At 42.3% G+C, this 23,801-nt stretch overlaps 1 protein-coding gene across 2 annotated transcripts in view; it reads left to right on the top strand.

The window, feature by feature from the left end:
• The first annotated feature begins 374 nt into the window (after window positions 1-374).
• Window positions 375-23,801, top strand: part of ANXA13 (annexin A13) — a 59,096-nt gene continuing 35,669 nt past the window's right edge. Inside the window, exons 1-2 of one of the 2 annotated variants that reach the window (XM_011949274.1) lie at window positions 381-477; window positions 1,896-2,018. In XM_011949274.1, the coding sequence (XP_011804664.1) occupies window positions 463-477; window positions 1,896-2,018 (138 nt within the window). In that variant the 5' untranslated portion in view covers window positions 381-462. Of the gene's footprint in view, window positions 478-1,895; window positions 2,019-23,801 lie in introns of both variants that reach the window. The other variant, XM_011949275.1, reaches the window with a different exon arrangement.

Consider the following 23,801-nt stretch of genomic DNA (forward strand, 5'->3'; position numbering starts at 1 on the left):
ATCTAGTGTAATGCAATGTAGTCTTCAAAAAATTCTCTGTAATAATAATAACAATGTTAGTAAAAATAGTAAGATTTTTCTATTTGGTTAATGCTTTCATTATTAAAAGGCATACTATTTAAAATGAACACCCAGAATATGAAAGAATAACTCAACAATTCAGAAGTGAGGTAGGTTTAGTCTTTTAGGTGGGAAGAAGCTATTCAATTTTAAAAGCCTAAACTTTATTTATTAAGAAGTACATTATTGTAAAAACATGGGTACCAAGGAAACTTGGGCAGTCTAAGTTCATCTGTAGCTAGAGCCACTCCCTGCCCATCCCCAACAATGTATTCAAATTCAGTGCCAAAAGTTACTTATTAAACACAAGAGATATGCCTGGAGGAAAACCGTTGTAAACTTTGTCTGTAGGAGGACTGATCTCTTAATGAAATACAGAAAAACCATCTCGGAAAAAGGAAAATGGGCAATCATCATGTAAGTACTCATTGCCTTTGGGAATTGGTTTTAATTTTGGTTAGCATGTGGAAGAATTTAAAGTACAAAATCATGACTGATACTTGTATACTTTATCACTATGATTACCCTTTAATATTGGTTTTAGCAACAGCATACCATGCTTTTAAAATGTATTGAGGCGGTGGCTCACGCCTGTACTCCCAGCACTTTGGGAGGCCAAGGCCGGCGGATCACTTGAGGTCAGGAGTTTGAGAACAGCCTGGCCAACATGGTGAAACACTATCTTTACTGAAAAAAATTTTTAAAAATTAAAAAATTAGCTAGGTGTGGTGGCATGTGCCTGTAATCCCAGTTAGTCAGGAGGCTGAAGCAGGAGAATCATTTGAACCTGGGAGGTGGAGGTTGCAATAAGCTGAGATTGTGCGCCGGCACTCCAGCCTGGACTACAAGAGCAAAACTCCATCTCAAAAAAAAAAGCTTTGGGAATATATTTTTCCCTCATTGGCCAAAAATCTCTTAAGAGGGTCTAAAGAGAAGGAAGTATGTAAAATAAGGTGATAAATAGTGCCTTGCAGAGAGCAAATGGTTAATATGTATCTGTAAAATGTATAACTAAAGCTGTTAGTTTGTAGCAAATTTGTATAAAACTTCATAAACTAAGCCTATTCAGAGTTATGTGGGAAACATAGGTTCATGTTGCAAATACTAATAGACCAAGGTAAATACTCCTGTAAGTCCATACAACTTGGATTGAAAGGTGAAAATATTCCAGTATTATTTCTAAACATGCAGATATATGGAAGGGACTTAATACTTTAAATTTCTTTTGAAATGTTTAGGCTCCTGAATAGTGTGTCTATAAATTGTTAATGACTAAAAACTGACTAAAACACTACCTTTTGGAACCAACTACACACAAGACAAATCAGAGTTGAATCTTGGATATTTTTTACACTGAAGTATATCTAAAGCTATTCCAATACAAATCTTATTAAGGTTTTATGTACCTGCTATAACTTCCCACAGCAAGAATGATCTATTTCATGCACACTGTGAGCAGAGAATAAAACTCCAAAACTTTCTGAAACCTGTTACTTTGTCTATAAGGTTTTTCCTTCACTATATATTAAACCTGCACTCAGATGTTTACAAACTTACAAATATATTCTTAGGAAAGGCATTGTTTTTTATATCATCTACAAATAGCATTTTCATACCAGCAGAGATTATGAACCATCCATTCATTCAGTGTATCTTTCAGAGAAACTGAAGCCTACTTTTCAAATACTTCTGATAGATGCAGAGGACCCCAGGAATAATCACTGGACCCTGCATTCACAGCTTAGGAGGAGAATTTTGTCTTTTGAAAGTCAACCCAGGGGCAGCTGGCCTTTAGGAGTGGACCAGCATTTTTATGTATTTTTTTAAATCCTCAGAGCCAGTCGTACACCCTCTCAGAAGGCAGTCAACAGTTGTCCAAAGGGGACACCCAACCCTCGATTGCCGTGCAGCCTCTCAGCCACCCACCAGGGAATGGAAAGCCAGAGGTCCCACAGCCTGTAAGCACTTTTATTTTCCCTCCAAATCATAGGCATGACCCCGGCCGTCTCTTGGGGCCAATATGAGCCCCCAGTGACCTGTCATGTTGGACCCTCCACCAGCCACCAGCAATCATCAGGCGTGACTTCCAAGCAGGGAAATTTTTCCCTGCAAAACGTTTGTGACTGTATTTACAGGAAATATAAAAACGAACTCTTGTGGGGGCTTAGTTTCTGTTCCCAACAGTGTCTCATTAACAACCCCTTAAAATCAAGCGCATGAGACTACACCAGGACCACTATGACATTTCAGAAAATAGTAAAGGAACTTAACGTGTGCACAAGGAAAGAATATATGTAAAAAGGTAAATACAAAATCCTTTTAAAGAGCAAAAAATTATCCCAGTAATGGCTTAACTTATTTGCATTAGAAAGTTACTTGAATATGTACAAACGTAAAACTAGAATGCTGGTGGTTTTGAAACAACTACATAACCAAAACAAATACATAAATTAAATGATAATGTTATAAGTCAATGCTGTTTAAATGTATGCTATCAACATAGTGTAATAGACAATGTTATTTTGTTGAGATTAAATGGCTGTGCTCAACATGAAATGGTCCCAATGGCTATAATGCTGGGATTTTTTGAGTTATACTTGGTTTTTGTTTTGGTTTGGTTTGTTTTCTGAGCGTCAGCAAATCTAAAATATGGTGTGGTATGTGACTTCTGAGTTCTTTTATCATATTTCTCTATTGAACCTACTGAGACACTTTCATTTGTAAGGCTCCTTGTAATGCCATGGGACCTTCTCTCAGCTCACACACATGGTGTTTCTATTAAATCTCCCTCTGTTCACTCTTCTTTATTCATTAGTCTGCAATAATTGAAGTATGACTATTTGGCATATAAACAATCATAAATACAAACACAAATGCAGACATTGAAATCATGAGCCAGAACCTGGTCACCTTGATGATCTAGTGTGCTTTATGTTAATTTTTAAGTTATTATCAGCATGAAATACGAAAGACTCCTAGAAAAGTTTTTAGTGCCCCAAGAATATGTCCACAGACCAGGGGCCATAGATAATTGACATCTGTTATTGCAGAGCCAGTAGAACATTGGCCAGGAAATTGCATTTTTCAAGGTGCTATCATCTGAAATCCTAACCAATCCTGAAATGAAAATTATTTGTGTGCTATCCTCAATTCTTTTGCCACTATTACTGATTTTTTTGAACTGAAGACCTAGTGTTGCTAACTAACCTATTTGGAGCAGCAGCAACCAAGACACCGGGTCATTACCATTCACCAAATCACACAATGTTCAAAGAATTTCCTTATCCTGGAGGACATGTCCTTGAGTCCAGTGAGCTTTGCAGATAGAGTGTACACAGAGAGAAAGAACAGATCAGTGGAAAAATCTGCTTAGGTTTAGCTAGATGACTTTTCTATTGTCTGGATTGTTTTCACAAGAATCACTATCTAGAGAAAAATACAGAAGTGAGATCGATATTAAGATTACTTTACCATGGGAGTGTGGCTAGAGGATATGGGCAGAACGACAGAGGGAGGGAGACCTGGTAGAGCCATTGATAAATGTGGAAATAATCACAAACTCAAATGGACTCATGATTTCTGGGAAATTACTTGCAAGGCTAATGAACAGGCACTAGAAACGACTACAGCCCTGCTACTCAAAGTATGGTCCCTGGATTTGTAGCAGCATCCACATTGCCTGGGCACTTGTTAGAAATGCAGACGCTCAGCCCACTCAGATCTACTCATTTTAACAGACTCGTCAAGTGATTTTCGGGCACATTAAAATCTTAGAAGCACTGGACTATGGAACGTGTTCTCAAACTTGCCTGCATTGAGATCACCTGAGGAGTTCTAAATGCCACCGATGCGTGGGTCCCAGCCCTAGAGTCTGAATTAATTGGTCTGGTGGTTGTCCTGGGCATCAGGGTTTGTAAGTGCTTCCCAGGTGGCTCTAATGTGCAGCAGAGTTTGAGAAACACTGAAGTGTAGAATATGACTAATCTTACAAGAAGAGCTCTGCACACTGGGGACAAAGGCAGATGGTCATTGCACATGCTCATAACTGAAAACCGATTTGTAAATGTTAGAACATCTGTTCAGCGGTCTGCCACGTTGTTTGTGAACATGCCAAGTTTATGACTTGCTTGTGCCAATGTTTAGCCAACATAAATATTGTCTCCAGTGGGGAACAGTTTGGGACTTGTGGCAGGTGAACACCAGGCGAGCTCAGATGAAGGTGGACCAAGAACACCCAAAAGCTGCCTGACAAGTGGGGAAATAGGCCCAGATTCCCAAGAAAAGAAGAGAGGCTCTGGAGACAGGTAAAATATGGCTGGGAATTTGAAATTAAAATAAGTGTGGTCTTAACCAAGGGTTTGCATGAAACTATGATCCCAAATCCAGAAGACCCATAGTCAAACCCTAGCAGAAAGCAGTCTAAATCATTTCAAAAGATCTTTCTTCAAAGTAAATAAGAACCTTATTTATTTATTTAAGATCCTCTTAAATAAATAAGATCAGGAAATATTACTTTTTTTTTTGAAACAGGGTCTTGCTCTGTTGCCCAGGCTGGAGTGTGGTGGCACAATCATGGCTCACTGCAGCCTCAACCTCCCTGACTTGAGCAATTCTTTCACCTCAGACGTCCAAGTAGGTGGGACTACAGGTGTGTGCCACCATGCCCAGCTAATTTTTTGTAAAGATAGGTCATCCTATGTTGCCCAGGCTGGTCCCAAACTCCTGGGCTCAAGTGATCCTCCCACCTCAGCCTCCCAAAGTTCTGGGATTACAGGTGTGAGCCACTGCACCTGACCTCAGGAAATCTTTTATCCCAGAAAGTTAGTCCTTCAGAACATCACTGCAAAAGTGTAGGAGGAAGTGAAAGGGCCTCTGATGTCAAAACATGACATGCACCAAAGCATACCTTCTTCATTTAAAGACAAGTGTCCAAAGGGTAGCTACATTTTAGGTATGATTATGCAATCTTAGCCTTTTGGATATTTTGTCTATGTTGGATTAAAAAAAAAAAAAAAAGCAGCCATTGTAAGGAGGTGGTAAAAAGTCGGCAGAGGACAGATACACTGATAGAAGGAAGAACATGCAAAATGAAACCTCAACACAAGAATTCTAGAGCCGCGGGAGTCTGGGGCCACTTGGTGCAGGGGAGAGAATCCTGCATGTCCCAGCAGCACAAGCCCATCTCCCAGTGCTACAGCCACAGCAACAAGAACCAAAACTAAAACTCTCAGTGGTGATGGTTGTAACTGGAGGTTTAAATGAGGCCTTCTGAAATGTTAATGATAATAACTGACATTTATAAGGTGCTTAGTAGACTGTGAGTTATTTTGAGGGTGTGAACAGTGACCCTGGAAGTTGGAGTCCTTCACGCCACCAAGCACTTCACATGTGTTACATCATTTGGTCTTCATAACAATCCTATCAGGGAGATACTATCATTAATACCCCTTTTAAATATGGGGAAAGTAAGGCAAAGAGAGTTTAGGTAAATTGTCCCTAGTTGGACTGCGAGTAAGAGGTCAAGCATGGATTTGGATTTAGGCACAAATTTTTAACACTATGCCTTGGGTTCAATAAAGCTTCTTTTTATGCCAAATAGAAGTTTAACCTATTGGGATTTCTGAAACTGTTGAACTGAATCATCACCTTGTCATCTCTTTACCCCTTTCCCTGAGCTTTCTCCATCCCCTACCCCTCAAGCTGGATTGAATGCTCTTCCTTAAGGCTTTCATGGTTCTCTTTGCATAACTATTACTCCACTCCCATGTGGTTTTTTGTCTTGTTTTGTGTTTTGAGACAAGGTCTCACTCTGTTGCACAGTCTGGAGTGCAGTGGCACAATCATTGCTCACTGAAGCCTCAGCCTCTCGGGGTTCTCCTACCTCAGCACCTCCATATCCCCAAGTAGCTGGGACCACAGGCAAGCACGACAACACCTAGTTACTTTTTAATTTTTTGTAGAGATGTGGGGAGAGTCTTCTTATGTTGCTCAGGCTGGTCTAGAACTCCTAGGCTCAAGCAATCCTCCAACCTCAACCTCCCAAAGTGCCGGGATTACAGGTGCGAGCCACTGCGCCCAACAGAACCACTTGTTTTGTATACCTGCCTCACACTGGACTGATGGTTTCCTGAAGGTAGCACTGTATTTTGTTCACCTTTATATCCCCATCACCAACACAATGCCTGCAGCATGGTAGATGCTTAACAAAATTTGGATAAATTCATCGATGCATTCATTACATTTTCTAAATAAATCTTAAACAAATGAGTGTTTTGCCCAGTTGGAGTTCAAATTCCTGTATCTATTTGCATTCCCAGACCAATTCATGTGCAAGGCCCTGGCATCTGTATATTTTTAAACTCCCCAAATGATTCTAATGTATCCAAAGTTGAGAGCCATGAGTCTAACGTAAGGTATTCTAGTGCAGTAGTTTTCAAATGAGGTCTCCCAGGCCTGCATCATTGGAATAATCTAGGATCTTGTTAGGAATGCAAATTCTGGAGCCTCATCCAAGACCTACAGAATCAGAAACTCTGGAGGTGGGATCCAGCAATCTGCATCTGAACAAGCCTTCCACATGAAACTGATGCATGCTCAAGTTTGAGAATAACAGTTGAAGTATAAGTCTTTCCCATGTCCAGGATGGGGCTATGCCTTGGCATTGACTATGGGGAACTCCCACCATTCAACCTGTAGAGATGCCCAGATGATGGCATTGAAATCCGGGTTAGCACAATGCCTTCCTCCCCAGGCTTCTCACCCTGAATGCAGCCTGGAGAACTCTCCCATTCTGCTCCTTTCCCCACCCCACCCAGGCTTCCCTCTTGCCCTGCTGCCATGTAAGATGTGACTTTGCTCCCCCTTCACCTTCTGCCATGACTGTGAAGCCTCCCCAACCATGTGGAACTGTGAGTCCATTAAACCTCTTTCCTTTATAAATTACCCACTCTGGGGTATGCCTTTATTAGCAGCTTGAAAACAAGCTAATACAGCAATCATTGGATTCAGGAAATACTCTAAATCCAGGGTGATTTCATTTTGAGATCCTTAACTAATTACATCTACAAAGACTCTCTTTCCAAATAAGGTGAATTCTGCAGCTGTGAGTAGACAGGAGTTGGGGTGAGGAGGTATAGGCATAGGGAAGCTCAAGTCAGAACCAGGCAAGGGAGTAACAACTTGAGTGCTGCTTTTAGCTAGACCACGCTGGAAGCTAGTGGAGGAGGGCTTGGAGAGAAACATGGCCAGAGGCAAGTCAAGCACTTGGGAAACAGTGGCCCTGGAGAGAAATGAAGACCGTCTGCCACCCTCCGCCCTCATCAGCTAAAACAGCAACAATGGAATTGGGGAGAAGAAGGCAGATCAGAATCAAATGAACATAACTTGCTAAGCGGATGCGGGAGGTGAGGGAAAGGAAGATGACAGAGTGACTCCAGGTGTCTTGTCTAGTTAGTGTGTGTGCACAGGTGGATGGATGGTGGCACATCCCAGGGATGTAAGGCAGTGACAGATTGAATTTGGTTTGGGGATCTATAGAGTTTGAGATATCTTTGGGAAATATGAGTTCACAGTTGTTTTTGTTTGTTTGTTGGACAACTAGTATGTGTTTGATCAAAAGTAGCACAGCACAGGACTCACTTTGACTTAAATAACAAAGACATTTAATTGTCAATTCTAACAGGAGCTCTGAATTAAGCTGATTCCAGTGTTGGTTCAGCAGTTCAGTACATCATTAGGGACCCAAGCTATGTCTGTCTGTCTGTCCTGCCACTCTGGATGTATTAGCAATGTCTCCCCCCCAGGTGCAAGATAACGGTCATGTGTTCAAGTTAATGATCTCTCAAGATAGTCACAAGCAAGAACGAAGCAGATAGAGGGAAAAAATACCTTCTTCCTTATGTACCACTCCCCTATCAGGGAGGAGAATCTTTCTGCAAAGCTCCAAGCAGCAGACATCCCTTTCTATCTCATGGGCCAGAACTGGTCAAAAGCCCAACCCAAGACTGGCAGAGAAGAGGAGACCCTTGAATCATAATTCATCCCTGAGGCTGAGCAAATCATCTTCTCAGTTCTCTCTCTCTTCTCTCTATGCATTGGCTTCTTTCTCTCCTACTGAAAGTAAGCTTTTTCTTTTCCTGGTGTGGGAAGCAAAAGGGGTTGGTAAGAGGAAGGCATGGCCATAGATAGTTCAGGCACCAAGAGAGCTCCATGGCCTCACATAGCTCCAGATTAGCAGCCTCAAGGAAAATCTCTTCCTCCTCTAAGTATCTATAAGGTGTCAGGGAAGAATTCTTGTTGACTTGGGTCATGTACCTACCCCATGAATAATCATAGTTAGTAAGGTTGGCTCTATCCTTGGGGATGGGGTATATTGCTTTATCATCACCTCTTTCTTATAACTATTATATTTATTAATATTACTACTGCTATTACTACTACCACTACTAATACTAATACTACTAGATGTACTGAAACAGAAAGAGGATGCAAACTTGAAGATCAGATAGAAAGGGAGAAAAACAGTTCTCTTTCCAAACAATGGGGACTTGGATGGTAGTGGTAGGAATGAAAAGGAAGATAAAAATGTTTAAGAGAATTTTAAAGAAAGAATTAATAGATGAAAAACTTAATTAATTAACTAAAAGAATTACTTTTTTTGGATCCAATGTATAAACTCTTCTACCAGGGGAAAGAATAACACTCATTGTTTTGATACTGACTGAGACAGAAATTTGCTCAAAGCAAATTTAGCTATTTCCCCTTGTTTCCTTTTCAGCAAATCAGAACTTGTCCACATACTGTTGATTGCATCCTGCCAGACAGCACATTTGATGCCATGAAGGCCCCGCTCAGCCCCCAATATTCTCACTTTTCAATTCCAATCTGCCCACTTATCATTAACTCTTGAGGATTCCAGAGTATACTTGCTACCTTTTTTCCTGCAAGTAATGAATCCCAAGTTCGTACTCTTACTGAACTGGCAAAAGACGAACTTTGGCAATATAAGAAGGAAATGGATCATTCTTTTCTAATGAGAAACGTGCTTCATTTTTCATAACTCCTGAAGGCATGGTTCCTTTCACGGTTGAGAAATAGCCATCATCTCCCCACAACCACTTTATCCTCCAAGTTCTCTTTTGTTGATGCAATACAGCAGTAATTGGATATCTGGAAGTTTAGCACTCTTCAGAGGTCTCCAACTCCCCAAACAATCTGTGGACAACCTCAAAGCAGACAGTCATTTTCCCCAGGACACAAAATCTTGTTTCCAGATAATGAATGTTATTCCACTTCTACTAGAAACTCCAAGTTCTCCAGCCCAACACAGCACTCAAGGGCCCCTAAGAATGAGTCAACAGAGAGATGTCACTTGGCCACATCACTCTGCCAGCGTAGGCTGGGATGTTCACAACAATCTTGATGCAGACAAAGAAGCAGGAGGTGACAACAGGTTTCTCACTTTGAACTGATCTCAGCTCACACTCTTCCTCCTAGTTACCTTATCCCAGCACTCATCTTTCAGATTTGTCATCCGGGTTACTTTGCAAAAAAATTAAAGAAAGTAAGACATCATGGTTCATTTCTATTCTTCCCTTATAAGTTACCACAGCAATTTGCCCTTGGTGACTGGCGTCCTTGTTTTAGTCAGTACCTGAGTGCCATTTACCACCAGAGGCTTGGCCTTCTCCATACTTTTTAAAGAGATCCGTTGACAGAATTGTTACAACTATTTGGCCAGGGTTGTAGACTCTTGGTACATTAGTCCTTGGCACTGCTGACATTTGGGCCCAGGTAATTATTTGTGTGTGTGTGGTGTGGTGGTGGGGGAGACGGCGTTGTCTGTTCTGTGCATTATTGTAGGATGTTTAGCAGAATCCTGGCCTCTATCACTAGATATTCCAGTAATACTCCCCTACTTGTGCCAACTGAAAATGTCTCCAGACATTGCCAATTGTCTCCTGGGAGACAAAAATCGCTCCTGATTGATTGAGAACCATCGTCTAAATAGGAAGACAAGGCTCCAGGGCAAATATCCTCAGAGCGTCTTTATGTCTCTGGTTCGCCACCAGAAATCACCATTCCTGCCCTTCTGGCCCAGGCACATCCCTACACTGATTTCTTCTCTTATAACAGGGAAAAGTCAGCTTCTCTTGAAGATTGACCCTTGTCCTCCTGTTGATGACAGCAGCAGCCAAGAGGCAGCAGTTTTTCTCAAAACTGTTAGCCCATGAGTAACTTCTTCTTCTTCTTTTTTAAAAATTCTTTATTTCTGTGGGTTTTGGGGGAACAGGTGGTATTTGGTTACATGAGTAAGTTTTGGGGGAGCAGGTGGTATTTGGTTACATGAGTAAGTTCTTCAGTGGTCATTTGTGAGATTTCAGTGCACCCATCACCCGAGCAGTATACACTGAACCCTATTTGTAGTTTTTTATTCCTCACCCTCTCCCACCCTTTCCTCCAAGTCTCAAAAATCCACTGTACCATTCTTATGCCTTTGCATCTTCATAGCTTAGCTCCCACTTAAGAGTGAGAACATATGATGTTTGGTTTTCCATTTCTGAGTTACTTCACTTAGAATAGTATTCTCCAATCCCATACAGGTTGCTGCAAATGCCATTAATTCATTCCTTTTTATGGCTAAGTAGTATTCTATTGTGTATATATATACCACAGCTTCTTTATCCACTCATTGATTGATGGGCATTTGGGTTGGTTCTGCATTTTTGCAATTGCAAATTGTGCTGCTATTAATATGCATGTGCAAGTATCTTTTTCGTATAATGACTCCTTTTCCTCTAGGTAGATACCCAGTAGTGAGATTGCTGGATCAAATAGTAGTTCTTATACCAGAGTGAGAAGGGTTTCACTGCAGAAACCCTCAGTAATAAGGCTGCTGGGCTGCTGGATTTCCTGCCTAGATGAGCAGTGCTCCCGTGGAAAGACGTGGGCTGGAACCATCAGGAGCTGATTGGCTCACCTCTCCTCTGGTTGGGTGTCGTACCCCACTTGGACTCCCTATACCAGAACTCAGTGCATGGCAGGATGACCACATTGTTTACACTCCTGAGCATACCATCAGTACCTTCGGGTACAATGGTGCCCACCACTTTAAGGCACAACATATTGAAGGGCCTTCAAGTCAGGTCTCCTAGCTCCTACCCAGCCCTGCAGTCACCTTTGATAGGTAAATATCACATCAACACATGTAACCCAGATGGCATAGCCTGAGGAAGCTTGTCTTTCTGTAAAATGACCTAACTATACCAATTTTCATTAAAAGGCGTTGAAATGCCAACATGCAAGCAATCCCAAATGTAAGAGAAAGGTCATGTTTTAATCTAAAGAATTACACTCATTTTTCAGAACATACAGTCAGCATATGTGAGCAAATCATGTTGAGCTGTGATCCAAATGGATGTTTTTCTAGTTTGAGTTTTATTTGTCAAATGATACAAATATTTCTGCCCCTTTAGAGTGATAGCCAAACACTTAGTCATCATGCATGTCACTGTAACACTGCATCTTGGAAAGGAGGTATCAACAGCAATGAACAATTCTGTAACATTCTAGTACTCTACTAAGGTGGGCAGAGCTCAAGTTCCCTAACACACTTTCCCAACAGCTCTCTGATCAACCCCCACAGACGAATAAACCTCTAATGTGGGAAGAGGTTCTAGGCATGAAGGAATTAGCTTGCTTTTAGGTGGTGTGAGATCATGGAGAATCCTAATGAAAACAGTAATAACTACATGATGAATTACCAAATATTCTTATTCAAACTGTGCTTCAATATACCCAACAGGTTATACTGCCAAATATATATTTTTCTGTTGAGTAGTTTTACTTTTTGCTCTGGCAAGCAATTAAGTGGATCTTAATTTAAAAAAAAAAAAAAAAAGTAAGGCTTTTTAAAAATCAAATTTATTGTTCCAAGGAAATCATGCCCAAGAAGCAATCGCCTTAATGAAACCCATATGTCACTGATCACCCAAGATTCATGCTTCAGATGTGAATGGCCCCCCTCTATTTTGTTTCAAATTGCACATCAATCTCTACTAACCATGTCTGTGGAAATGTTACCAGGATATTTTCTGGCTCTGAATTTATGAACGTTAAAAGTACAATAATTTGCATTCGCACTAACTGGCTCCAAAGTGCAAATGAGTAACCAGTTAGAGGTAAAAGAACATTGTTCTGAGAGAGAGAGGAGATGGGTGTTTCCATAAGGTGACCCTGGGCAGGGGACTTAACAACCAGGTTTCAGTTTCTTCATTTGTAAATGAGGGGATTGGTTACATTAAATGTCTCCCAAACTTCAGATTTAAGTACAAACTTCATGATTGTTGCCAAATATGTGGGTCACCTCTTCTACTAATTACTCTGTTAATTATTTTAAATACTCATTTTTTAATATAAATTAATTGATCTTAAAAGGAAATTTTATACTGATACCATAAATGGAAAATTAATATCAATTGACATAAATGTAGATAACTAAATGAAAGCAAAAAGAATGTATTAAATTCTAACTAAATTTGATATTGCCAGTTGAAGGGTAAGGTCCTATTCTCTGACTAAAAAAGAACCTGTCTACATGGTCTACATGGGATACAGTGGGAGTCCACAAAGTAAATAATGAGGCTTTGTGGGCCACAGAACCTCTGGTGCAAGTAGGTAACTCTGCCATTGTAGTGCAAAGAAGCCATAGACCAAATGTAAATGAATGGGTTGGTTGTGTTCCAATAAAACTTTATTTACAAAAATAAGTAATGGGCCAGATATGGCCCTCAGTCTGCAGTTTGCCAACCCCTGGATTAGATGAGTGTGAAGGACCCACTATCACCAAGCAAAGACTTAATCAGAAGAGTTGGGAGAGAATTTTAAAAGGAGTTCCTTTCCTAGTTGGAGGTCCAATGGCTTTAACGTTCCATGTCACCCATTTGGAAAAACCTGGGTTGAATTTTCACTTTAAGATTTCATCCTAAACCTCTTCCCTTTATCTTTAGCATCTTGGATAAGGTCAAGGATTTCTTACTTGTGTAAACCCTCAGCACATTTCTAAGTTATCTTCCTCCTTTACTGGGATGTCAATGGAGAAAGTTTCTAATTTTTCTCAGACTAATGGTTCTCAACCCTGGCTGTTTGTTAGAATTGTCTGGGGAGTTTTAGAAATACTTATACCTGATATACCACTATACCTCAGATTCTGATTTCGTAGGATCAGACTGGGAGCCCAAATGATTTTGAGTGCAACCAGGGTTGAAAGGCTACTAATCCATATCTCGGCCAGGTCACCTTCCTCAGAGTCCATTATTTCCTCCATTTGGTATTGAATTCTAAGAGCCCCAAACCCTATTCAGCTCAAACTGTTTCACACTCGAAGGTCTTAGGACTTCACTTTCATTTGTGATTCCCGTTATTTCTCCAGCTGAGGTATGATTGAGCCCTCCCAGACACCTTGGTTAAATCTACTATTCCTCTTTTCATTCTCTCTGCTTCATCACCCTAGAAGGCTTGACACTATTCTCAGCTCAAGATTTCCAGCCAAATAAGTTTCCTGTTCCATTCTTCTGTCCCTACTACTGCCACTGACTCTGACATTAATACAAACTAGGTGCAAGACCAGGATGCAAAGGGAAAGGCATTCAGTGTATTCTGTAACATACAAAGGAAGAAGATTCCTCCTCCCGTGGAAAGGAAGAGACCATTTACCAAGTACTTACAATGTGTCAGGCATTGTGCTAGGTGCTGGGGATATGAGAATGAACATGACATAGACCTAGCCTCCAAAAGGCTTACAGTCTAGGGAAGGAAATAGACTAATAAAAAAGCATGATAATGTACCTGTAAAAGGATCTGACTGAAGACTCTAGAATGGAGTGTAGCACAAAAGAGAAAGTCAGTGGTATGCTAGAAAATGTCTCACCTCCAGCTCTCTAGAAGAAAACAAAAACCTAATTTGTGGTGCTTGCCAATTTCCATGGTGTAAATACTTTCACCGTGACTGATTTCAAGTTACTGGCATGATCTCGCTGAGCAGAGTTGGGAAGAGATCACACAATTGGCTCTTGCCAGCTTGTAAAGTCAGCTCCAGCTAGCATGGCCAACCAACCTGGTTTACCTGGAACTATCCCAGTTTTAGCACTTAAAGACCCACATTCCAGGGAAACCCTCTGTCCTGGGCAATCAAACAGTTTAGCTTCAGCACACCACTGGAAGAATTCGATTCTTCCCGAGAGGATCAGGAATAGTTTCAGAAAGGGGAGGCTCCAGCTTATTTGCTTAAGTAGAAACATTCTCCACTGTTGCCAATGGAATCAATGGAAACCAAGTGTTTAGAAAAAAGGAGGGTCACGAGGCTCTGTGCTGTCAATCTCAAGTTTCTTTGGTCCTCCGAGGACTCAGGAAGTTACAGGGAGGAATCCACTTGCAGCATCCCCCCTTTTTCCTCCCCTGCCTCACACTGATGGACCTGTTGGGAATCAAACAACTCAGCAATCCATTTGCATAGATTCTGTCAAGCAAGGAGAAGTGATATTTTACCTATAAATATATTTGGCAATTTATCCAGCCAGAAAGCAGGCACCCATAAGAAGTAAGCATATTGGAAACCTTGGCTGTCCCACTGGCTTCATGTCTTTTCAGTCTCCAAAATGTGTCTGCTAAATTTCAGCCCCCTGGCACACTGTAGTCCTTTAGCTATGATCCCTCCTCTACTTGAAGGGAAAGATACTTTAGGAAAGGGAGAACTGGAAGACTGGGTGTGAAATGAGGAGGAGAGGAGAAGGAAGAAACTTCCTAAGGGCAGTAGGGCCACTTCCTCCCCTGCAAGTCCTGACTCATCATAATGAAACCTCCCTGTCCAGCACTCTGACATTGTCTTATTTAATCTTCCTGAGATTCTTCAGGGTGGGCAGGTATTAGTCCCAGTTTACAAATGAGAGGCAGAAAACATGATTCCATTAGCATAGGAAGGAATATTGGAAGCAGAATTTGACTATAGTGCCTCTCCTGCATACACACTTTGCTCACTGGGAGATGGCTGTCTGTTTTGCCTTGCAAATAGTTGTGACTTCGTTTTCATTTTACTTTCTATTTTCTCATTATCAAGAATATTTATTGATCTGACAGTCATGCAAGAGGTTCTTGGCTTCCCTGGTCACTGGACAAGTCTCAGGTCTCAACTAGTGTTTCTGTAAAAGACTATCATTCTAAGAGTTGAACTGAGCTTTTCTTTCTTTCTTTCTCTTTCTTCCTTTCTTCCTTCCTTCCTCCCTCCCTTCCTCCCTTCCTCCATTCCCCCTTCTCTTCCCTTCTTCCCTTCCCTTCTTCCCTTTCTTTCTTTCTCTCCCTTTCTTCCTTCCTTCCTTCCCTCCTTCTTCCTTCCTTCCTTCCCTCCTTCCCTCCCTCCCTCCCTCTCTCTCTCTCTTTCTTTCTGAGACAGGGTCTCACTCTGTCACCCAGGCTGGAGTGCAGTAGCGCAACCATGGCTCACTGCAACCTCCACTTCCTGGCCTCAATTATTCTCCTGCTTCAGCCTCAGCCTCCCAAGTAGCTGGGACTACAGGCACATACCACCATACCAAGTTAAATTTTTAAAATTTTTGTAGAGACAGGGTCTCATTATGTTGCCCAGGCTGGTCTTAAACTCCCGGTCTCAAGCAATCCTCCTACCTCGGCTTCCCAAAGTGCTGGAATTATGGGCATGAGCCACCCTACCTGGCCGAGCTTTTCTATTATTTAATTTTTTAAAAAATAATTATTTAGACAATAACCCCCAAAATTGATTAATGAGAAGTCAATAGTAGAGTTTCTGAATCCAGACTGCGTGGGTTTGAATCCTTATCTCAACATACTTGTGTGCCTTGGTTTTTCTCATCTGCAAAATAGGAGGTAATAATACCTACCCCATAGGGTTGCTGGGAGAATTAAATGCGTTGTTATTTGTAAATTGTCTGGACCCACGCCTGGCACATATTAAGTGCTCTATATTTTGCTGTCATTCTCAATTTGGAGTTTTCCTCCCATACATCTCTCTTCGACCTTTAGCCCCTGCTACTCTTTATCTAGGAGTACAAAGTGATTTCTAATTTAGGACAAGCTTATGTAAACAGACATTTTGAACTTCCTATAGTAAACTTCCAATTTTAAAGGCACTACACAAAGCACCATGCAAAGGACTCACTCAACATTCAACAGGAATCAGGTCAAGATGGAAGAAAGGAATAAAAATAACACTCAGCACTCGCCACGTGTTGAATATCCTGCCAAACGCTCTTGATCCATATTCTCCTAACAACCCATACGAGGTGGGTACTATTATTACCATCTTTCAGATGGGAAAACAGCCTTGGAAAAGATATGGAGGGAAAAATAGCCCCATGCCTGGTTCAAAGGTAGATGTCTGTGAGAAAGGAGGTAGAATTTGTGTGACCTCAAAGAAGACCCTTCCCCAAACTGGACTCAGTTTCCCTAACTCTGTAGTGTTCTTAAGATCTATACAAGGCAAGTTTACAACGAAATATTATTCAGCCTCAAAAAGGAAGGAAATTCTGCCATTTGTGACAACTTGAACAAACCTGGAGAACATTATGCTACGTGAAATAAGCCAGAAAAATAAATACTGCATGATTCTACTTACATGTGGTACCTAAAATAGTCAAACTCATAGAAGTAAAGAATAGAACTGTACTTACCGGGGGCCAGAGGGAGGGGAAATGAAGCACTCTTCAACTGGTACAAAGTTTTGGTTATGCAAGATGAATTCACTCTAGAGATCTGGGGTACAGCAAATTGTACCCTATACTTTATTATGCACTTAAAAAATTGTTAAGGTCAAGTACAGTGGCTCATGCCTATAATCCTAACACTTACGGAGGCCAAGACTGAAGGATTGCATGAGGCAGGAGGATTGCTTGAGGTCAGGAGTTCAAGACCAGACTGGGCAACATAGTGAGTCCCTCTTGCTACAAAATTTTTTGGATACAAAGTATTATTTGTTTAATGGGTTGATGTCAAGTTAAATGTTCTTCACACACACACACAAGGGGACACAAGGAGATTTTCATAGCTGATGAAATATTTATTACCTTGATGGTGGAGATGGTGTTGTGAGAGTATGCCTATGTCCAAATTCACCAAATTGTATAATTAAATATACAATATATTTTACAGCAATTATACCTCAGTAAAGATGTTTAAAATATTTTTCAGGGATTTTGAAAAAAAAAACTATACAAGGCAAGCTTAATCAGAATCACCAATATTGGTGCAAGGTGGGATTAACCAACAGTGGCAATGGTAACAGCTTAAACTGAGGAGAGTCAGGTGTGCTCTCTCCAGCACCCCCTTCACCTGCCTCCATTTTGCTCTTGCTTAACAAGCCCAGGCCACTACCTGGTTCTAATCTTGGCCCTGGTATTTAATCTCATTTCATGCCAGCTCAAACAGCAGCTCTCTGTAGATCAGTGTACAGTGAGCCCTCTGCCCTCTGCTCCCCGGCTCTTCCCAGGGGCCCTCCTGGCTCACAGCCCAGATATCAAGTAACCATTGTCAAATATTTACTGAGCAGAGTGCAGCCAGCCAAGGCTTCTGAGGAACTGCACAGGAAATATTAAACAGTCCAAATGCCACTCCCATTGCATTTTGATAGTACTTTCAGAGTTTACAAATGACCCTTACATCCTATGTCACCCAGCATCCCCCCCCTACGTGCCACCACCTGAGTGCTTACTGTAATCCAGTACTGTGCTACTACATCCCAAACACGAATACATCTACACCTCATACCACCCCATGGGCAGGCGCATCTCCACTTTAAAGATGAGACAACTAAGGCTCAGAGACGTGAATCAGCTTACCCAAGGTGGTACAACCAGCAAAGGGCAAAACAGCAATTGAACAGAGTAGATCTGACTCCCAAGTCCACACTATGTGGACTATTATGTCATGATTAGATGCAATCATGTTAGCACACTGATAGGTCATAGTAAGCACACAAGTACACAGACTCCCAAAGCATCAGGCTGTCGTCTCTCCCTGGCATGTCTTCCTTCCACCTCCACCTCTGTCTTTATTTAATTGCTTGCCTAATTCCTACTGCCCTTTGAGAACCAGCACTAATGTCAACTCCTCCATAAAAATTCCTTTCTCCTCTCAGCTATTTGCACCCAGAAGTGCTTACTGTATCATAATGCAATTGTCATGTGTCATTTACACATTTATTTCCCTCAAACAGGGACTATGCTTCATAGATCATGGAGTCCACCTCAACTGGGGTAGTGCTTAGCATACAATAGATTTTAGTACTTGTTTGTTCAAGGAAGATAAGGGATGAAAGAAGAGGAGAAGAAAGAAGAAGAAAAAGAGAGAGAAAAATAATTCAGAGTCTAATTTGCCTGCAACATATTTCTTCTTAATTAATTCACATGCCTCTCACGAGACAATCTATTCTTATTGTCCAGCCTTGAAGCTATTGAAGTAGAAAATCAGGACACAAGGACTGACAAGTATGAATGTACTTAAATGAGTGTATTTCTGGCTGTGTTCTGGAAGATGCTGGTTACTATATAATACACAGAGCAACCAATTTGCAAATCATATCCCTCGGCAAACTCCTTCACACATTCCATCCCCAGAGTTTGCTGCAACCTGGAAGATGTTCCTAGAATGTTCCATTTCTATTATAAGAGTTAAGACTTCCTTGAATTGGACTGGGACAGAAGGCACTTGATGAGGCGTCTGTTTTTCCATTCTGGTTCTTCTGGCTGGGGGTATCAGAATCTTGATTCAGAAGAGCTGACCTCCCTCCTGGGCAATCTGGTCTGTTGCAGCAGGAACATCCCTGAGTCATTTCTCAGCGTGGGTGTTTTCTGCATTCTTTCTGCCAAGGTGACACCGCTTCCTAGGATCAGAGCATCTCAGTTTATTTTCTATGCTTCCTCCTTTGAGAAAAATGGATCATTCATGTCCTTGTTTTAGAGGAGGGAACACAGGAACGTAGATACACAGAGAAGGACATGTAGACCTACTAGAAGGAAGAAAAAACCAAAGAGGAAGTCCGCCCAGCACCAGGGCTGCCTTACTCACGCACCAGGCAGTGCCTTTCATAGAGCTGACAGCACTTGCTTCCATTTTGGACCCGAGGTCCAGGCATGATGGCCAGCACCTCACCAGAGTGGTATCCCACAGAGAGTCTCACACCCAATGAGGTGTGAATTATCTCACTCGTCAAAGGAGACAGCTAACAAGGTGTGATGCTGGGACATCATGCCAGGCCACCTGGACTCCACAGCGCGACTGCCTGGTGTAAAATATACATCTGGAACTTCAGATCCAAGCTGCAGGTGACCAATGAGAAATTGATCTTTAGAGTGCCATTTACAAGGTGAAAACTCCTCAAGCAGGAAAGGGGTTTGAAATATTCTGGAAAGTTTATTGCTGATTTGCCTTCAACAAATATCAATTGTTTGCATTTACTAAGACCGTGCTGTCAGCCGGGCTTGTTTTAGATGCTTGGCATGAATAACTTTAATTCCTCCAGGAACCTTACGTGGTAGGCACTATTATTATCCCCATTTACCATTGTTAGGTTCTAACTGAGATCCGAAAAAAGTCAGTGGGGTGGCGGTTAGCTGGAAAAACACTCGAGGAATCGCAGGGAGTTTCAACATGGCTTCACTCTTTCTCTGGGTGAAAGCGAGCCTGGGTGTGAGCCTGGACGTGAGCCCCAAGCCATAGGTACAGCGTTAGCAGCGTAATTGTACCTTTTACAGGCAATAATGGCTCCAAGCCAAGCAGGAGCGCATGTGAGTGGTTACTTAATGCGCCTCACGTGGTGTGGTTACATAACCTGTGGAGCTGTGTGTCTGCACTCCAAACCCACGGAGACACGCTGCCTCGGAAAGTCGCCTTAGTCTACTGCTGACTAGAGTGCAGCCATCTCCCTTATGACCATGAAGAAAGTACAGCACAGAGAGGTTCTGTAACTTGCCCAAAGTCACACAGCTAATAAGCAGTTGTGCAGGGACTCAAATTTACTTGACAATAAAGCCACATTCTTCAACTTTACTATTATTATATTTTCAGTGGCCACCTATTATAAATATGATGTTGCTGGGGCATTATAAGATAAATATTTGACAAGTTTGGGAGATATCTATCCATCTGAGATCAACATATATGAATTAGAAAACTAATATCTACATATGGTATGTGTGTGTGTATCTATCTTCACATACATACCTTCCAAACCTGTTAAATCTAAATATGTAGAATTGAAATCTGCATGAATATCACTTTTATGAAATCTTATAAATATCACAAGGCAAAAAGCCAAGAAATGACCCAAAGAGGCAGGGAAAGGGCTAACATTTCTCTAGCTTCCTGTTTTCTGGCATTTGAAAAGTTATTTCACGTAAGCCTTAAGCCTTGCAACGCAGAGACTGCTCCCATTTTACAAATGAGGAGATGGTGGCTTAGAGGTTAATGGCCCAAGTTCACACAGCTGCTAAGAGGCAGATCTGCATTCAAACCAGGCTTCCCGTGGGCTCAAAGCCCAGACCTCTAAAATCACTTTTATTGACATTTAGTATCTTTTGCTGTTTTTATCTGTCTCCTGAGTGTCAGTGCAAGCACTGTCAAAATATGAACAAATTGAAAGAAAACAAAATAAGGAATGTTGCCCTGGCTCTACAATGTCTCATAGTTGAAAACAAGTGGAATATCCGTGTGGTCTCCTAAAGCCTCACAAGCATGTCTGACCCCATCCTGGAGTCCCCTGCAGCCCGTTCTGGCTCTGACTTGCATTCTCACTGTATGCAGAAGTTCTGCTTAGTTGCTTCAGGTTTCAAAAACTAAATCTCCGGATAGGCAAACAGGCCTGAGGCCCCATCATCAGCTGTCTATCCCATTAACAATGAACAATGGACGTGGAATGTCCATTCCATACACATTCCCAAGAAGAAGTTCAGTACCCGGCTCCTGGGAACAAGCCATAGGACACCCGTTCCATCAGCACTGAGCATCACTGATGAATACAGCCATTGTGGAGGCAGCCCCCACCACAATGAGGGGACAACGCCAAACAGCCTGTTTGCTTTTTCTCCTTCTTTTAAAACCACATCACATGATTCTTTCACTTCGACATCAAATATCTTGCTGTTACAAGGAACAAGCCTGAATTATCTTCTCAAGCAGATTAGGAAAGATAACCAACATGGCTAACAGTGGTTCCCGCAGGGATTCAGGGCACTGGGACCTCAACCTGCCCTGCTGATGGTAGTGCCTCTGACAGAGAGTCCTACCCCACATTATTTGTTAAGAAAAAAAAAAGAAGGCCTGTTGCAGTGGCTCACGCCTGTAATCCTAGCACGTTGGGAGGCCAAGGTGGGTGGATGTCTTGAGCTCAGGAGTTTGAGACCAGCCTGGGCAACATGGTGAAACCCCATCTCTACCAAAAATACAAAAATTAGCCAAGTGTCATGGCACATGCCTGTAATCCCAGCTGCTTGGGTGGCTGAGGCAGGAGAATCGCTTGAACCTGGGAGGCAGGAGCTGCAGGGAACAGAAATTGCCACACTACACTCCAGCTTGGGCAATAGAGTGAGACCCTGTCTCAAAAAATTTTTTAAAAAAGGAAAAATTAAGTCCCAATGTTATTGTCAGTCATAACACATGACTCAACACTCTCCTGCTGCACCTCCCAGATATCAGAGTTATTTGGGTTTTTTGGTCTTGGGCATATTGAGAACATTCTTTGGTCTTACCCCTCAGCTCCTACAACTCTATGATATTTGTATCATGGAACGGCCTCCCTAAAACAGGAAGGGGATCGGGGCAGGCACGTCATTTAGATCTGCCAGAATCAGAAAATCTGGTTCTAGCCTTGGCTCCCACTCAACCGCTGCCTGGCCAGGTGATCTTAGACAAGTCTCCACACGGTCTCTGCAAGCCCTCACAGCTTCTTTGTGCAAATGAGAAAAAGGTGACCGTTGAGGGGAAGCAGTCCTGCCAGCACCAGGCTTGGCAAGCGTGCCCCCAACTCAGTCCTGCCCCAGCCCCTCAGCCAGGGCCTCAGGCAGGGCATAACACACATAGCCATTTGCAGAGCCCTGCATCTCTGTTTCAGCGCATTAGTTGTGAAGTGGGACAGATCATGTGTCCCACAAAATTCTCTGCACTGATGAGGCTAACAGGACATAGAGAATAGCTTATGAATTAGCCGAGTGATAAGAGATTTCTGTTGCCCTGATTCAATTCTACCTCACTTCCTGGGCACTCCATAATACTTTGGATGAAAAGCAAAGAAGCCATTACTATTTTGAAGTTGCTACTTCCACACTCAGAGGACCAGCTCCTTCAGAACTTGATCAAAAGTAGGGTGGTCCTTATAAGTGTAGAGCCTCTGCAACTGCATAGGGCCCCATGCTCAGAAGGGCCCTGTGCTTGGCTTAATGCTCTGATGTTACCGTATTGAAATTCTTGGCAATTTTTGAGCAAGGAACCCTGCACTTTCATTTTGTACTAAGCTCAGCAAATTATGGAACTGGTCCTGCCAACAAGCCTGCAAAAGCACCAAATAGGTTTCTTATATCTCACAAGATATTTGAATAAGTAAAACAGAAGGTATCATTCTGCAACTCCAGCATCATCTGACCCCTCTGTCGGATCATGGAAGCTCTAGTCATAGAATGGGAGGCAGTATTGTGTGCTGCACAGAGCACAGGTTTTAGGAGGCAAATTGAGCTGGGTTCAGTCCTGCATCCTGCCAGACCTCAAACAAATTATCTAACCTGCCTGAACCCAGGTTTCCTTACCTGGAAGGCAGACTAGTAATGCCCACTCTTCCCTATGCATAATAAAGAAAGGTCTATAAACTGCCTGGCACACAGCAGGTGTACAACAATATCAGTCCCCTTCCTGGCTTGTTTCAGGAACAAATGCTGCAAGATGGGGCATGCCCTCACGTTCCAAAAGGCAGGGAGGTGATAGATGGCCCCGACGATCCTTTCAGCTCTAGGAGTCTGTTATTCTCCATTAACCAAAGACTCAAGCCAGCTCGCCTTCAATCCACAGATATTAGCCAGGACACTTTGGGTCGCAAGGATGGAAACCCAACTCATATTAACTTAGACCAAGGAAGTTTGCTAGTTAATGAAACTGGGAAACCCAAGGACACAGGCGCTGCTGTGTCTGAGGATTTGTACAATGTGTTTCTTTCTCTCTCTCCCTTTATGTAGTGGACAAAATGGCCACTAAGAGCCCTAGACTCACGCACTTTCACTCTAGCAGACCCAGTAGGAGGCAGACGTGTATCTCTCTCGGTATCTATGTATCAACCAAGGGAAATACTCCAATTGACTCTAATCCTGCTTGGATTACATCTTCACTCCTGAACCAATCCTGATTGCCAGAGTCACAGAGCATGTGCCCACCTTGGTGACCAAGGGCAGGACAAAGGGGCTCAAGCCTCATGACAAACAGCCCCAGTGAGGCCACACAATGGGGAAAGGGGAAATAAGGAAAATAAGGATGCCATGCAGAGAAAGGCAACATACCCAGTGAGTTGCATGTGGTTTACTGTTCACTTCCACTGGGTGCCAAAGGAAATGAAAGCGGGGAGAAATGAACCGTGGTGGTACTGCCAGTAGCACTTAAACCAGCCTTCACTGAAGGATGGAAAATATATGGACATGCCAGGCGTGGTGGCTCACGCCTGTAATCCCAGCACTTTGGGAGGC

The sequence above is a fragment of the Colobus angolensis genome, unplaced genomic scaffold, assembly GCF_000951035.1.
Source record: "Colobus angolensis palliatus isolate OR3802 unplaced genomic scaffold, Cang.pa_1.0 Scaffold295, whole genome shotgun sequence".
In the NCBI taxonomy this organism is placed as follows: domain Eukaryota; kingdom Metazoa; phylum Chordata; class Mammalia; order Primates; family Cercopithecidae; genus Colobus; species Colobus angolensis.